Genomic DNA, 16932 nt, shown 5'->3' on the forward strand with positions numbered 1-16932 from the left:
TACCTGGTGGAAACTGAGGCTTAGAGAGGTTAAGTAAACTAGCACAAAGCTAGTGAGCACCAGGATTCAAATTCAGACCTATTGGAGTTCAAGGTAGCCAGTAGCATATAAGCTCTGGAAGAGAGGAAAATAACGCTGGCCAGGGCTTCAGGGGATATATATTTCACCCCCATTTTTACAGATGAGGAAACAAAGGACCAGAGAGGTTAGCACTTCCCCCATGAAGTCAGGTACTGTACCAAACACTTTGCATATGTTAGCTCCTCGATCATCATAACACCCTTCTTAAGTAAGTAATTCTATGGTCCCCATTTGTGTAGATGAGAAAACCAAAGCCTGAGAATAAATGACTTGCAGGTGCTCAAAACCAGGCACTCTGACTAGAGGGCCCACGCTCTTAACTCCCTGCGTTGCCCAATACTGGAGTGAGATGTGATGGGCTGGACCAGAGCCTGGGACTGCTGACTCCCAGGCTAGCGCTCCAAAGCTCCATGTAGGCTTTCTCTTGGGATCCATTGTTCCTTAAAAGCGCCCTGAACTAAAGCCCAAAGAGTGAAATCACGCCCTCTGGTTCTGGGAACCTCAAACTGGAGAAGGAAGCTCCTGCTCTGGTGTTCAAGTCTGAGCAGGTGTATTGGGGACTCTCCCTGTACTCTCCTTTCCTCTTCCGGCTGGGAGGGAGCCAGATAGGGTGGGCAGGGTGGGGCAGGCCTTGCTAGCTTGGGATGGGAGGACAGCAGGCGGCAGGAGGGCCCAATAAAACAGGTTGAAATCTTCTCGCCTTTCTGCCTTTACCCAGGCGGTGCCCTCATCTCCTGGCTGGCAAACAGCAGGGCATGATGATGAAAGTTCAAGGCTGGCGTCAGGAGGCCTGGGGGCTCTGGATCTGGCCCTGGCACTCACTCCATGCATACCCTTGACCCTAGGCAGTTTTCTTATCTACGAAATGTGTGGTGATGGTAATGGGAGCTCTAAATCCTCTGGGATTTTTAGTTAACACATTACTAAGAACCTACTATGTGCCTGGCACTGGAGACAGTATGTGCAAAAGCAAACTCAGGCCCTGCTTTCATGGGTCTTTAAAGTCTAGTAGGAAGAGGTCTGAAGATCAAATCTTCACTGTAACTACGCTAAAATGGCAACCGTTACCAGTGTTTTAAAGGTCTGCAGAGCTAAGGCAGCCGGGAATGATGGAAGTGGCAGGAGAGGGAGTTGACAGTCCGAGGAGCAGCAGGGAAGGATACAATGAAGATGTGGTTTACTCGGTGAATGTCCGCAGACAGGGAACAGTATTCCGTAGTCGGATGGCTTACCCAAGAAACTGGGAGGCCAGTGGGCCAGCAGGAAGCTGGCTACTTCAAGGCACTGTGGACATGGTCAGAGAAGGAGTTGAAGTTTTCGGGGGCGAAGTACACAGTGAAGGAAGCCAGAGAGAGAGATAGTTAAGAATATGGGTCAACGCATCTTCCAAAGAAAAGATTTTTTTAAAAAAGCCCCCCCCCTCCGAGGAGCCTTCCTTGATTTCTCCACCTTTGACCTATGGTATCCCTCCCTCTCTGGCTGCAGCCCAGCGAGACACTCAAGCCTTTAGGGCAGTCAGACCTGGGCTTTGTTTTCCTGTATTAAACTACATCGTGGCATCAAACGAGGTCCTTTGCTTTCTGAGGCCTCAGTTTCCCCAGCTGTGCCGAAGCAGGTTATCTCGTAAGGACCCGCCCAGCGCTAACGCAACGTGATTCGGTCGGCAGGAGCAGTGGGCTGCCTGCATTGCTGCGCAGGCATCGGGCTGCTGGCTGACTACCGTCACCCGGCTGCGGGCGCTCTCTTCCCGGGCCGGGGGCCGCGGGCGAGGATCCCGGCGCCACACATTGCGCAGGGAAGTGGGGGTGCGACCCCCGGCTTGCGCGGGCGCCCTGCGGCCCCGCCCCCGCGGCCAGCGGCCCTGCGGCAGCGGGGGCCTGAGCTCCGCCCTCCCTTCTCCCGCCGACCGCCCTCCCTCCTCCCGCCTCCCTCGCTCGCTCGCTCCCTCCCTCCCCCCGGCCGGCTCGGCGCTGACTCCGCCGCACGCTGCAGCCGCGGCTGGAAGATGGCGGGGAACGACTGCGGCTCGCTGCTGGACGAGGAGCTCTCCTCCTTCTTCCTCAACTATCTCGCGGACACGCAGGTAAGATCAGCAGGGGCCACGGCCGGGTAGCCAGGGCCGCTGAGCTGCGGGGGCTGCCTCCGCAGCCGCGGAGGCCGGGAGGCAGCGGTGGGCGCATTGAGGGGATCGGGGGTTCCAGACTGCAGAGGCCCCCTTCCATGCACCCTGCGATGCACTTCTTTCTGGGGACAGGGAGCTGGAGGTCCCCCCACCACGCATGCCGGACCGTTGAGGTCGCTACGGCCGCCGGGGAGGGTCTAGCCTTGGTTGCTTGGAGTCCGGCCCACCCCTACCCCCCTGCCCGCTGAGCTGGGGGATTCGGTGCTTCCTTGAAGAGGTTGAGCCGCGTCAGGTGTGGGGGACCCTCATGCTGAGTCTGGGTGCAGAAGGCGCGCCCTTAGGCTCCCGGCACTTGCTGCCGTACTTTCACGTGGACTTGTGGCCCCGGCGCAGGCGCCTGTCCCGGTCCCCGGAGTCCCCTGATCCTCCGGTCTCGGGTACCAGGTCTGCTACAGCTAGCCCCCTCGAGGCTCTCCAAAAGCTCCCGCAGCGCGGAGTTTTCTGCCAATTGCCCGCTGAAGGCATAGGGGTCTGCAGGGCACGTGGACATGCGGGCGGGGATAGCACCTTCCTGGTTTCGCTACCCGGTGGAGTCCCCGGGGGCGAAAGCCCGGCAGGATGGGGCCGGAGGACTGTCTGGAGGCGTCTGGGTCCCCCTGCAGCGCGCGGCCCCTGGTGCGCACTCGGCGATGCTGGGGGAAGGGAAGGCGAGGCGGCGAACCGGGCTCAGGCTGCGCCTGGGAGACCCACTGGCGACACGCGCGTGACAGGAGAGGGTGCTCCGTTGGGCCGGGAGGGGCGAGGAAGCTGGTTACTTGGAAACGGGGGCGGCGGGGGGGGGGGGCGGTTGCTGCTGGGATAAACTGCCCGGAAAATGCCCGCACAGGGAGTGCGCGCCCCCTACCCGTTCCCCAGTTTTCCCCACCCCATGCCTGTTGCAAGCATAAAGTTTGGCCCCATAGTTAGGGTTTTTTTCTACGGCCACCCCGGCACGGGTAGCGGGGAGGCTGGGGGTGCAGCCGAGCCGCGAATGAGACCCCGGATGCGGGTGCACGCCGGAGGCAGAGGGGCTGCTGGGCTCTACCGGGCGCGGCTTGCTAGGGCTGGTTTGGTACCTGGAGTCTGAGCGCCGGTGCCGGCTTGTTTTGCATAACACTGGAAGGGAGGGGGAGGGGGGCGGGATGTGGGAGGGGAGAGAGGGAAACTTTGCTTCTTGTTATATCTGCCTGTCTTTGGGCGGCAGCAGCTGTCATGGGACCGGGTGGGCGGGGAGAGGCTTGCTAGCTGACTCCTTGCCTTGAGATGCGACTTGGAGGGGACGCAGCAGCCGAGACGTTCAGCTCTGGGGGACCCTGGGTGGCGAGTCCCGCTGGCTGCTGGAACCGCGCGATGTGGCGGGGTGTCGCCGAGAGGAAGCCCGCCACACGCAGAAGAAGGCCGGTCCCTGATCGCTGCGGACGTCCATGCGTCAGGGAGCCGCGGGGCCTCGTGGTCGGTGGCGGGATCGCTTGGGTGGGTTCCGGGCACGGGCCGCAGGGGCTAGTGGCGTATGATCGTGCTTCTCCAGGCCCGGGGAAAAGTGATGAATGGTCTGCGCGCGGTAGTGTGTGTTTGTGTGCACACGCCGCGCGCATCGGGCGCGTACCTTTACCTCTGACGAAACTGCAGTGGAGCTCCAGTGGCAGTCACCGGGTGCCGGCACTCGCCCCGGGCCCCTGTCTGCTCCGAAGGCCGATCCCAGCCTCGGCACCACCACCGCGCCCACAGCCCCCTAGCCCCCAGCCCTCTAGCCGACAGCATGGGACCGGGGGGACTGGATACAGGGTGGGCAGAGTTGCTGCTAGACAAGTTCTACCCTCGGCCCTCTCGCTTGTCCGGGGGTATCTCCAAACCCCTCTACTAAGACGCGGATATAGGAGGCCTGAAATAGCCAGACTCGTCCAGAGACCCACAGGAAGAACTCGTCCACTTTGGACCCGACCCTAGGTTTCAACACCATCTTCTGTGTTCTTCGGCTCACATTTGCCCTTTTAGCCGTCCAGAGTGCCTACCCAGCAGACAAATTTCACCAAAGGAAACTAGAAATTTGGGTAATCGTGTATCAGCAGAAGCAGTGCAGTGGAAGTTAATCTGGGACGTTTTGCTTTTTTTATGTAACCACGTGATGGGCTGAGGCCCTTCGGGTGATCTCTGCCGTCCCAACTTGGGAAGTGTAATTGATAGGGGGAGCTTGGCAGCCGCCCCTAGAAGGCTCCGAGAACCAGCCGGAAGAGGACCTGGGCGGGTCTTCGCCGGCCTCCTCATTTTACAGTTGGGGATCGAGGCTGTGAGGGCTGGACGGCTGGTACAGGACCACGCAGCCAGTGGGTGACAGAGCCACCCAGGGCTCCTGACTCCAGGTCCTGTGTGTTACCTCGAAATAGCACTGGACTTGGAGTCAGAAGGCCTGAGTGGAGTCTCCTTCCCCACTCTCTGGCTGGGTGACCCCGGAGCAAGCCATTTTAACCCTCGAGCCTCCTTTCTCCCATCTGTCAAATGGGGCTGGTGGTGCCGGCAAGAGAAGCCCAAGGCCCGGTGGTTGGGGGTGAGCACTCTTTGCATGTGAAATGTCTGGTCCTTCCTGTAACTTCCTCTCCTCCCCCTGGACCCTCCCTGGCCCTCCCCTTCACCGTCTCCCCCTTTGGAAGGCGTGGGGAGAGTGAGTAGAAAGGTAATTTATCAGCTTTATCCCAAAGACTTGTCTTTGGCAGCTAATCCTGGGTTAGATAGAGGGAGGATTTCTGTTGTGGAGACTTAACTTATACCCATTCAGGTCAAAGTTCAGAAATTCAACAGATTAAGGGTTGTGAAAGTTTCTTGGAAAGGTTTGGGGCATGTGTCGCAAAGGACTTTGTGTTGGCTTCTCCTTGTTCCGGGCCCCTGCCTGTAGTGCCCTCACCCACCATCCCTGTGTGGCCCTCTCCTCTAGCAGGCCTCTTTAGCCCAGCTTGCCCTGCTTTCCCTAGCCTCTGGTTGTCTTAGTCTGTGTTATACAACCAAGCATTTTGTGTGTGAATCCTGTGGCCCAGTAAGATTCTGGAACTAGAGTTGTGCCTTTCATGTCTTTGTGCCCCTGTGTCACCTGTCACCGTGCTGAGCTCCTTTGCTTAGCTCTTGGCTAGGCACAGAAATGACAGACAAGGGACGCTCTCAGGCTGGTTGGGGGGACAGCTGGGCCCAGTATGGGGAGAGAGGAATGCAGAGGGCTGCAGCTGTGGGCAGTGACTTAGGCTCCAGAGACCACATAGTAAGCCTACACTAAATATGGGTTGTTTGAAGACACTTGGGACATCAATCATAGATGTGCAAACTGTCAGAGATGGCAGGATCTTTATAAATCATCAAGTCCAACCCCTTATCATTTAAAAATATTTAATAATAGAATTGTTAGGAAACACTGGCAAGCATAAAGAAAAAAAATGAAAATATGTAACCTTACCCAAACATAACCACCATTAATTTTTATATGTGTTTTCTGACTTTTTCTTTTCTATTGATTCCTATGGATTATATCTTTTGTACAAAAATGGAATCATTCTTTGTATAGTAATTGTAACTTGGAATCACACTGTTCCAACATGCTTTTTTTTGTCCTCCAAACAATATACTTTCCACATCAGCAAGTATTCTACCTAGTATCTTAATATCTTAATGGTTATGTAATATTGAGGGTTGAACCAAAAGGTATTTAATCAATCCTTTATTGTTAGTCATGTAAGTAGTTGTATATATATATATATTTTTGTTCTTGTAAGCCATGCTGAAATGAATATCTCTGCGTATGTCTTCTTTTCTTCATTTAAATTCCTAGAAATGAATTACTCTGTCAAAGGAACTATGCAGGCGTTTGGTAAACACATTTCTGGATTGCCTTCTAGAAAGATTGTGCTAATTTGCACACTAGCATTGTGTGGGAATACCCAGTTGCCCATTACCCAGAAAACTCTTGGCATTTTAATTGTTTTTCATTTTTACCAGTCTATTCATCAATAAATTTTGTCACCTTATTGGTTTAATGTGCATTTCTTTTTTTTTTTAATTTTATTTTATTTTTAAACTTTACATAATTGTATTAGTTTTGCCAAATATCAAAATGAATCCGCCACAGGTATACATGTGTTCCCCATCCTGAACCCTCTTCCCTCCTCCCTCCCCATACCATCCCTCTGGGTCGTCCCTGTGCACCAGCCCCAAGCATCCAGTATCGTGCATCGAACCTGGACTGGTAACTCGTTTCATACATGATATTTTACATGTTTCAATGCCATTCTCCCAAATCTTCCCACCCTCTCCCTCTCCCACAGAGTCCATAAGACTGTTCTATACATCAGTGTCTCTTTGGTTTAATGTGCATTTCTTTGATGACTTGTGCTGCTGAACCTTTTCCCCAAATGATTATGGGCCATTTATGGTCTGTTCTGTGAAATGTCGTGTTAGTAAAATTGGCCCATTTTTCAGTTGGTATGCTGTTTCCTTGTTGTTCTAAAACTGGATCTGAACACCCGAAGGAGCACCTGCCACATGGAGAACTGGAAAAAATGGCTTGACTAGTGTTGACTTGCTTGGTCTGGGATGCTGCTGCCTCCACAGCCCCTGAAACCAGGGGTAACTTCTTTTCCAAGTCAAAGTTCTGGCCATCTATGGGGCAGGTTGAAGTGCAACCTTTGCTGGGTGCCTTTACCCACTCTTCATCTGTGTGAGACCCAGGAGACTTAACTCTTTCACCTGAGCGCAGAAGGGGACACATTTGCTGGCTCTGTTTACCAGAGACCCAGGGTTCACTTTCACTGGGGCTTCCCAGCTGGTGCTAATGATCAGGATGCTTGTGGAACCCAGGAAAGGCAGTGGCCCAGCAACTGGGCCCTGGGGTTTATGTTTCCCCTTCACCCTAGGGCTTTCCTCTCCCCAGCTGCTGCAGGCTAGCCAGAAGCTTCAGCATTGCCAGCATGTGAGTCACCCTCTTCCTTCTCTCTCTAGAACAAAAGAAGGAATACTGGTTTGAGTCAGAAGAAGCCTTGCAAATGGGGGCTTATGCTGGGAAGCGAGTTCCTAACATAAGCATTGCAGTATTAATAGCTATCTCCTCCTGCATTATCATCATCATCAATGCCAGTTATTGAGCATCCTCTATGTGCTGTGTGCTCTGCTGAGCCTTCTGTTTGCATTATTACATTTTGTTCTCATAAAGATTCTACAAAGTATAGATGTCATTATTCCCATTTTACAGCTGAGGCATTTTCAGAAAACTCATTGACTTGCTGAAGATGATCTACCTGCATTACCTTGGAATAAGTGGAAATGCCAGGATCAGTGGGCAAGGTCCCCAGACCTCTTGATTCCAAGTTCCATGAAGACAGGGACTACTCTTTTTCTATTAATTGTCTTCTAGCACCTTGAGCAAATGAAGGCAAATTGTCAAGAGAGAAGGCAGAACTACTTCTCTAGGCTTCTGTTCCTCAATCTATGAAATGGGGATACTAGGCCCTAACTCTCAGGATTGGAAATTAAATAATAGAATGTACATAAAATGAGCATCTGTTGTGCACAAAACTTTGAATCCTTCTGTCTCTGAAACACTTTAGAAGGGCAAGATCAAGGATAGAAGGATAGAATTAACTCCTGCCCATACAAACTTTTCTCTGTAAGAAAGGGAAGCACAATTCTTGTGATAAGGATGGAGGGAACCCAAATAAAGTCATTTAGAAGAGAATGAGCAGGGTTGTTTACTGTCTCTCCCTCTCCAACATAGTTGAATGCCTCAATTACATCCTGTGGACACTCAGCTGATGAGGAATCAATTGAACTGGATTGACCTTCCTGTTACTCTCCCTGATTTCCAGTCTGGGTCCTTGTCCATTCACAACTGGGTTCCTGTATTTACTATCACACCAGACTTTGTCCTCTCCTGATTGTCCTCAGCCCCGATGGCAGATCAGTCCTCCTAGAGCATGTGTCTGATGCCACCCCGTTGCTCACACATCATGCATGGCTCCTTGTTGTGCTTAGTTGCTCAGTGTCTGCGACTCTTTGAGACCCCGTGGACTGTAGCCCACCAGGCTCTTCTGTCCGTGGGGATTCTTCAGGCAAGAATACTGGAGTGGGTTGCCATGCCCTCCTCCAAGGATCTTCCCAACTCAGGGACTGAACCCAGGTCTCCTGCATTGCAGGTGAATTCTTCACGGTCTGAGCCACCAAGTACTCTTAAATGCAAACCTGAAGTTTAACTTCATGTGCTAAGGCCTTCAGGTACTCGAGGTTGAAGAGTTAGGCCCCTGACTTTATCCCAAGCTGTCTGCTTTCTCTTTGGGATCCTGGCCTGCCCCAGGCTATGTCATGAATCTTCCAGGAGGTATTGGCTCATGCAGCTATGTTCTGTCTCCTGTTGGAATTTCTTCTATTTGCGTTATTCATCCTGCATAAGACTCAGCTCCCATGCTATCATTTTGGTGACATCTCACATCCAGGTACCACTGCTCCATCCCATGTGTAACAGAGAGCATTCTGAAGTCAGCCTGCTTGGTTTGAGTCCTGGTTCTGTGATTTACCAGCAGTGAGACCTTTGGTATGTCACGTGACTTCTCCAAATTTCCATTTCCTCAGGTGTAGAGATAACGATAAATAGTACTTCCATGATAAAGCTGTTTCACTATGGAGTCAATGAAAATCAAAGGACATATGGATTTAAAGCACCTCACAGAATGCATGGCATAGAAGTACCCAACGATAGATGCATCTCTTGTAACATATGTCTCCTTAAGTGTTTAGGAAATCACTCCAGATTGTTAAGCTCCATGAGGGCAAGGATTTTTGTTCACTTTGTTAAACACTTTTTTTCCCACAATGAATAGACAAATGCCTGGAACACAGTAGCCATTCAGAATCCTCACTGGGTGAGTAAATGAGCTAGACTATGAGCCTCTTCAGAGCACGTGTTCATCAGACAAGGCAGATTAAAAAATCTTTTGGAATGACCTGAAAGTTCCTCTCCAGACATTCATCCCCAGCATTTTAATATATTCATAGCCTACCTGTGTTTCAAGCCCCTGCTCACACGTGACCACTCTGGAAAGCCTGTGAAGCACACTGTTCTGCTGACATGGAGGGTGCCACTTACTCTCTGCTAGTGCTTTGTTTATTTTCCGTGCAGCACAGGATCTCAGTTCCCTGACCAGGGATCAAACTCATGTCCCCTGCAATGGAAGTGTGGAGTCTGAACCACTGGACCGCCTGAGAAAGCTGTGCCTGTGTGCTTTTATCCCTATAACTAGAATGACAGCTCAGGAAGGGCAAGAAAAAATATTTTTATCCTAGTCTGGCTTTGTGTTTACCCATTAGGTAGGCAAATTTTTGAGCAGAACAATGTTTTATATGACTAGGTGTCAGGTTCTCTGCAAAGAACTTCGTATTTTAAACATTTTATCATGGAAAAATAGCGAACGTACAAGGCCAGTGGCAGGAAGGGAATCGAGAATATCCATGCCACTGTCACCTGGCTTTGGCCATTTTTGACAAGCGGCCACTGTTGTTCATCCACTCACAGACCACATGTCATCTGTGGCTGTTCAGTGTGTATCTGTGAAGAGACTTGAATACTGTTGCAACGGTTTCTTGCAGTGTGAGATTGCTTCTGTTTTCCCCATTTTGTAAGTGATGAACTTGAAGCACGGAGAGGTTAAAGCAGTCATGCAGGGTCTGGGAGCTAGTGAGTGTCTAACCTGGGATTTGAACATGGGTTCTTGAGCAGCTCCTGGTGGCGCAGATGGTAAAGCATCTGCCTACAATGCGGGAGACCTGGGTTCGATGCCTGGGTTGTGAAGATCCCCTGGAGAAGGAAATGACAATCCACTCTAGTACTATTGCCTGGAAAATCCCATGGACAGAGGAGCCTGCTAGGCTACAGTCCGTGGGGTCACAGAAGAGTCGGATATGACTAAGCGACTTCACTTTCTTGAGCAGCTCACTCTCCTTGGCTTGGGAGGGCCCTTGCTGCTAAGTTGCTTCAGTCGTGTCCGACTCTGTGCAACCCCATAGAGGGCAGCCCACCAGGCTCCCCCATCCCTGGGATTCTCCAGGCAAGAACACTGGAGTGGGTTGCCATTTCCTTCTCCAATGCATGAAAGTGAAAAGTGAAAGTCAAGTAGCTCAGTCGTGTTGACTCTTCACGACCCCATGGACTGCAGCCTACCAGGCTCCTCTGTCTATGGGATTTTCCAGGCAAGAGTACTGGAGTGGGGTGCCATTGCCTTCTCCAGGAGGGACCTTGGAGCACATCAGATCAACCCCTACCATTCCCAGAAGAAGGGAGGGACCCTGGGCAGAGAAGGAGAAGCCACCTTGTTGGACGAGGCCTAGGTCTCCTACTCCCTGACTAGTTCTTTTGCGGTATCAGAACTTGAGGGGAGGGTGGGTCTTGGCTCTAGGGGAGGGACAGGGTGATGGTCCGAGGAGAGCCTCTGCTGCCCGAGGTGGCCAGGCTTTGTGGTGGCTGTAGAGTCCTGGGGTGCAGATCACCACCTCCTGGAACAGGCTGCACGTTCTTCCAGCTCTCACTGTGCCTAAACCCCGGTGGGTTCACCCATTCCTCTTGCAGTTGACCTTTGTTTTTCAGTCGCTCAGTCATGTCTGACTCTTTGCAACCCCCATTGACAACAGCACACCAGGCTTCCCTGTCTGTCACCAACTCCCAGAGCTTGCTCAAATCATGTCCATTGAGTCAGTAATGCCATCCAATTGTCTCATCCTCTGTCATCCCCTTCTTCTCCTGTGTTCAATCTTTCCCAGCATCAGGGTCTTTTCCAATGAGTCGGCTCTTCACATCAGGTGGCCAAAATATTGGAGCTCCAGCATCAGTCCTTCCAATGAATATTAAGGATTGATTTCCTTTAGGGTTGACTGGTTTGATCTCCTTGTAGTCCAAGGGATTCTCAAGAGCCTCCTCCAACACCGCAGTTCAAAAGCATCAATTCTTCAGCACTCAGCCCTCTTTATGGTCCAACTCTCACATCCATATGTGACAACTGGAAACACCATAGCTTTGGCTATACAGATCTTTGTTGGCAGAGTAATGTTTCTGCTTTTTAACATGCATTTGACCTTGGGTTTTCTCATTAGGCGCTCAGGACCGTCCCTTGAGGGAGACAGGGTTGGGAGACAGAGCTGAGAGGAGGAAGCTGGCCTGAAGGCACATAGCTAGCTAGGCTCTGGTGGCAGCAAGGCTCCAGGGCTCCTGCCCTGCCCTTCCTTTAAGGCAGAGGCTGAGCTGCCACCCGGGCCCCAGGTCTAGAGTAGGAGGCCAGAGAGACTTTTACAAGTCAAGGGCAAAGTCTTTGATTAATTATCCCCAAAGGCCTGTAATTACTGCTCTGTCTTTTAGGGAAGAAAACAAAGGTTTGCTCTAATTATTTGTTTCAGTGGCTGAGAGGGCTTTGAATCCTAGGATTGTACCCTGCTTGGGGTGAGCCCTGTGGCCTTTGGCACAAGAGTTTGTGTGTGTGCGTGTGTGTGCCTTAGCACTTTTATCTAGGAAATAGGACTGATAGTAGCACATACTTAAGGGGTTTTCTGGGGAAGGGAATGGCAACCCACTCCAGTATTCTTGCCTGAAGAATTCCCTGGACAGAGGAGCCTGACGGGCTGCAGTCCATGGGGTTGCATGCACGACCGAGTGACTAACACTTTCACTTGGGCTTCACTGGTGGCTCAGATGGTAAAGAATCTGCCTGCAACGCAGAAGACCTAGGTTTGGTCGCTGTGTTGGGAAGATCGCCTAAAGAAGGAAATGGCTACCCACTCCAGTATTCTTTGCTTGGAGAATCCCATGGACAAAAGCCTGACGGGCTAGTCCATGGGGTTACAAAGAGACGGACGGTACTGAGCAACTAACACTTTTACTTTTTCAAGGGGTTTTACAAAAGGCTGTTTGAGATGATGTCTGTAAAGTGTTTAGAAATGCTCAGTATATAGGAGCCATTGTTAAAAAACAGACAAATATAATTCAGACGTTGCTATTTATCTTCCCACTGAACTCTTGGTCCTTGATCCTGTCTTAGCCCTGAGGTTCCTAGTATTATGATTTGCTTCACCCTATCTTTCTGGGGGGACTGGAGAGGAATCCCCTCCAGCCTTAGCCAAGTATTCCCATGCTGACTTTTCGAAAAGCAAATCCAGTTAGATGCTACTTAAAGAGAGGAGAAGAAATATCCGTGATTAAGAGCTCTGGGCTATGGAGTTTAATTGCCAAGGGTTTAAATTTGTATTCTGCCATTTACTAGCTGTGTGACCTTCACCAAGTGTCTTAACCTCTCTGACCCCAGTTACCTCATGCAAAATTGGTGATAATTATAGTATGTTCTTAAGATAACTGCAGGAGAGAAATGTGCCTGCCACATTGCCTGACATATAGTAAGCACCCACCTGACATATAGTAAGCCCCTGTGAAGACGACAGTGGTAATTATGTAAATACACCAAGGTAAACTTGAGCTTTCAGGGAGTTGGGAGTGCCTTAGAGACCATCTTGCTCAATGCCCTTACCTTGAGGTGAAGAAGCAGACAGGGAGCAGACTAGGGAATGCCTTCATATCGCCCAGCCTGGCTGCTGTCTGCTTGGCCAGAGCTGGCTCTGCATAGCAGGGACTCAACTGTCTGGGACCCACTGTCTGGGAACTCAGCCGGGCGAGCCCTGCTTGGCTGAGATGGATGCTCCCCGGCAGCTCTGCTGCTGTGTTTTTTCCTTGTGCTTGCCTGGCAGAACAGAGTCATTTAGCAGAGGGAGAGTGAGGAGACGTTAGAAACCAGGCCCTGAGCAGTTGCAGCAGCCGGCCCACGAGTGGCTCCCTGATGTTGCCATGGCAAACAGCCTTGGCAACGTGGCTGCTTGAACCTTATTTCTGGTCTCAGGCTCTTCTCAGAGAAGTGTGGTACCCAGGACATTGGGGAGGGCCCTGCCCTGCTTCTTTGGCACTGAGGATGACCCAGCTTCCATGCTGCTAGTGACCCCAGACCCCGGCACCCCCTGCTCAAAACATCTGCAGGCTCATCCTCAGTGACCTGCAGAAGCAAGCTCCTTAGTACAGCATCCAAGACCTCAAATGCTTACCCATTTATCCATCTATCTGTCCATCTATTATTCCAGTACTGTTGACCATGTAGCACTGTACCCATTGCCACAAGAGCAGAACAATATATTATTTTTAACATGAATCCTGGTGTTCCTAGACTGCCCTCCTCTTCAACCATATCCTTCAACAGTGATGATGATAAGAACAGTTAAAAACTGCTAACCCTTTCAAGAAGAGCATTTAATTTCAGAGGAACCCTATGAAGTGGGGTTTACCCAACTTTGCAATTGGGTAAACTGAGGCTGACTTCCAGTTTATGGTACTAATATTGTTGTGCAGTTCCTTGCCTATACCTGGCAACCCCTAGGACCCCTACCATGAGGTATCTGTTGCCCCTCCCCAACTCCAGCAGCATCCTTCAAGGCCTCAAGGGCTGCCTCCCCTAAATCCCCCTCTGAGAATTGCTCCCCCTTTGCTCTGTGATCCTATAGTCTATGACAGAATTTACATCTCCTATCTTCATTTTGTATTCTGTCACCCTGATTAGTTTATATCTGTCCTTTAGCCACTCCAAAACAAAGCAAATGGGGAAACTGGCTATGAGGGTTTTGAATGTCCTGGTGAGGCATCAGCAAAGGTTTTTGTTAGTATTGTTGTTAATAACAGTAAGCATAGAAAGTAGCTAACATTTCATGACCACTTAATATGTGCCGGTACTAAGATAGGAACTTCAGGTACATTGTCAGGTAAAGGATTCTCAGCTACTTGGAGAGGTCGGTGCTATGACAAACCAGAAAACTAAAGCTACCAGATGTTCAGTGACTTGCCCTCTGTCACCCAGACAGACAATGGAAAGGCTGGGATTTGAGCCTAGGTCTGCCTGGCTTCAGAGCACATGGTCTTACCCACTGCAGTGTGACCAATCTGGCTGAGCATATAACAAGGACTGGAATGGGGTGATGGACAGCGGGATGGAGGCGTCTAAACTTGGCCTCAGCTTGGGGGTGCTCACTGGAAGTGAGTGGATGTGGAAGAGAAGAGACAGAGTGCAGGGGGCTCAAAGTGGCGTCCCTATAGCAGAGATGGGGGTGCTGTGGGGCACAGAGGAGAATTTGCTTTGGGGGAAGATTTGTATGGGGAGGAGACCTGTATTTATTTTGGACCTTCCCTGGAGCCTTGTTAAATGCAGAACTCTGGTCCCAGCCTGTGATAACTTTTATGTGTTTATTCTTTATGTTCTCTCTTCTCTGACCAGTCAGGACCAGAGCTTTCTAAGGAAAGGGATCTTGTCAAGATGGTTCAATATCAGATCTCCCAATGCCTTGACAGTGGCTGGTATACTGTAGGCCCCCAATAAATATCTGTTGAATTATTAAATGAATGAACAAATGCCGTTTGATCTTTCAGGAAAGTCACCAGCCATTTGCCTGGCCGCAGAAGCCTCTTCTCTGTGTGTGGAGCTAGGATGTGTGGGTGAGCGGGGAGTTTAGGAGGATTGTGCTAGTCCGCACAAGGAACCCACTGCCCTTGTCTCCAAGATAAGCCTTGCACACAAAGGAATCAGAGGACAAACATCTTTTGGAGCCTCCAGAACCCCCTATCAGAACACACCTCTAGTGGGCAGGTCTTTGTGGAATGTTAAAACACTCAGTCTGTTGCTCTGGCCCGACTGGGGAGGGGCTCAGAGCTTCCAGAATCTACAGGGAGGGATTTGGTCAAATGTCGCCACGTCTTCCAGGGAGACCAAAACCAACACCTTACACCGGGCCTCATGTCCATTGCCCAGCTGCTTATTCCATTGGGTCTGGCCCTAACTCTGGAGGAAAAAAGTAGAGAGGGAATTCAGAGAGGTAAAGGGATCATTCAGGAACCCAGGACTGTACTCTCCAGCCCAAGAGGATTAGCTCCAAGCCAGATCCATCATTCCTTGTTCAGAATCACCTGGAGACTCAGTCTCTTCCATAGAAGATCACCCCTCACCCTTCCCACCTAGGGCCAATTCACTCCTTGTTTACACACAGTTCTTACAAGCTTGGGAGTCCTGTCCAAGCCTCAGGACATTAGAAGCAGCAAGTCAATTCTGTTAGTGTGTCCATGCAAGCATGGGGTGTGGGGTGCATGGCAGAAACACGTGGATTCAGCATGAAAGCCACTGGCGCCTGAGCAAGCAGCCCCCTTATTCTGAATACATTACTTTGCAAAAGTACAAAGCTAATGCACCATAGAGACGGTGTATCATCCCGGAGGAAAGGTATATACTAATCAGTGGTCTCTGTTCAAGGAAGCAAGAAAGTAAAATGTATTTTGGTGTCACTGTCTAAAACAGGAGGTCTATCAAGAGGAGGAAAAATTTCAAAGTTGTCTATAAATGAAGCTTATTGTGAGCACACATTATTTCTTGATAATGGCTGATAAAGAAGGAGTTAGTCTAGCTGTAAAAGTTTCTTTGAAAGTTGATGCAATCTTGTCACGTGAGAGGTTGTCTTTTGGATTTCCAAGGCTGCATGGAGTAATAGAAAGGGCCTATGTCACATGCTGATTGGCTTCAAGAAACTGTGTAGCATCGTGATGAAAGAAAGCTGACCGTCTGTTTTAAATCTTAGCTCTATGGCTATTAGCTGTGTGACCCAAGGAGTTAGCCACTCTGTGCTCTCATTTGCCAGCTCCCAAATGGGAATAATAATAGCTCCTGGGCTTCCCTGGTGGCTCAGAGGTTAAAGTGTCTGCCTCCTATGCGGGAGACCCGAGTTTGATCCCTGGGTCGGGAAGATCCCCTGGAGAAGGAAATGGTAACCCACTCCAGTATTCTTGCTTGGAGACTCCCATGGACGGAGAAGCCTGGTAGGCTACAGTCCACGTGGTCACAAACAGTCGGACACGACTGAGCGACTTCACCTTCACCTTCACCTTCAAATGGGAATAATAATAGCTCCTACCTGCCAGAGTTGGTAGAACTAATCAGTAGTTCTCAGCCATGACTGCATATCAGAATCATCAGTGTAGTTTAAAAAAAAAATAATAATTATACGTCTGAGGCCATCCCAGACTTATTGAATGAGGATCTTTGAGAGCAGCCCCTTAAGTGTCTGTGTTTTTCGAAAGCTCCCTGTCATAGACACACTTCTTTGGTCCTAAACAATCAGATACTATTCATAGAGTGTCTGGAATGAACTCCGTTGTCTCCTCCCTTCTCTGTCCTTCTAGCTTTAGTCCAGAGCACAGGATACAGATGACCCAGAAGCAGATACAAGGCCCCTTTATGATGCCTGTGTAAAGCAGAGTGACTTCCTTATCTGGCATTTCTGCTTGACCTTCACATTAATCTCATGTTATAGCAAGAGGTGATTGCAGCCATGAAATTAAAAGACGCTTACTCCTTGGAAGGAAAGTTATGACCAACCTAGATAGCATATTTAAAAGCAGAGACATTACTTTGCCAACAAAGGTCCGTCTAGTCAAGGCTATGGCTTTTCCAGTAGTCATGGATGGATGTGAGAGTTGAACTGTGAAGAAAGCTGAGCGTCGAAGAATTGATGCTTTTGAACTGTGGTGTTGGAGAAGACTCTTGAGAGTCCCTTGGACTGCAAGGAGATCCAACCAGTCCATCCTAAAGGAGATCAGTCCTGGGTGT

The 16932-nt window shown here is 50.2% G+C and overlaps 1 protein-coding gene across 3 annotated transcripts in view; it reads left to right on the plus strand.

Moving 5' to 3' along the window:
• Positions 1–2025: 2025 nt before the first annotated feature.
• PPARGC1B (PPARG coactivator 1 beta) overlaps positions 2026–16932 on the plus strand; it is a 119496-nt gene continuing 104589 nt past the window's right edge. For 2 of the 3 annotated variants that reach the window (XM_055558267.1, XM_055558272.1), the window contains exon 1: positions 2026–2164. In XM_055558267.1, the coding sequence (XP_055414242.1) occupies positions 2087–2164 (78 nt within the window). In that variant the 5' untranslated portion in view covers positions 2026–2086. Of the gene's footprint in view, positions 2165–3447; positions 4788–16932 lie in introns of those variants that run through there. The other variant, XM_055558282.1, reaches the window with a different exon arrangement.

This window comes from Bubalus kerabau, chromosome 1, assembly GCF_029407905.1.
Source record: "Bubalus kerabau isolate K-KA32 ecotype Philippines breed swamp buffalo chromosome 1, PCC_UOA_SB_1v2, whole genome shotgun sequence".
Classification (NCBI taxonomy): Eukaryota; Metazoa; Chordata; class Mammalia; order Artiodactyla; family Bovidae; genus Bubalus; species Bubalus kerabau.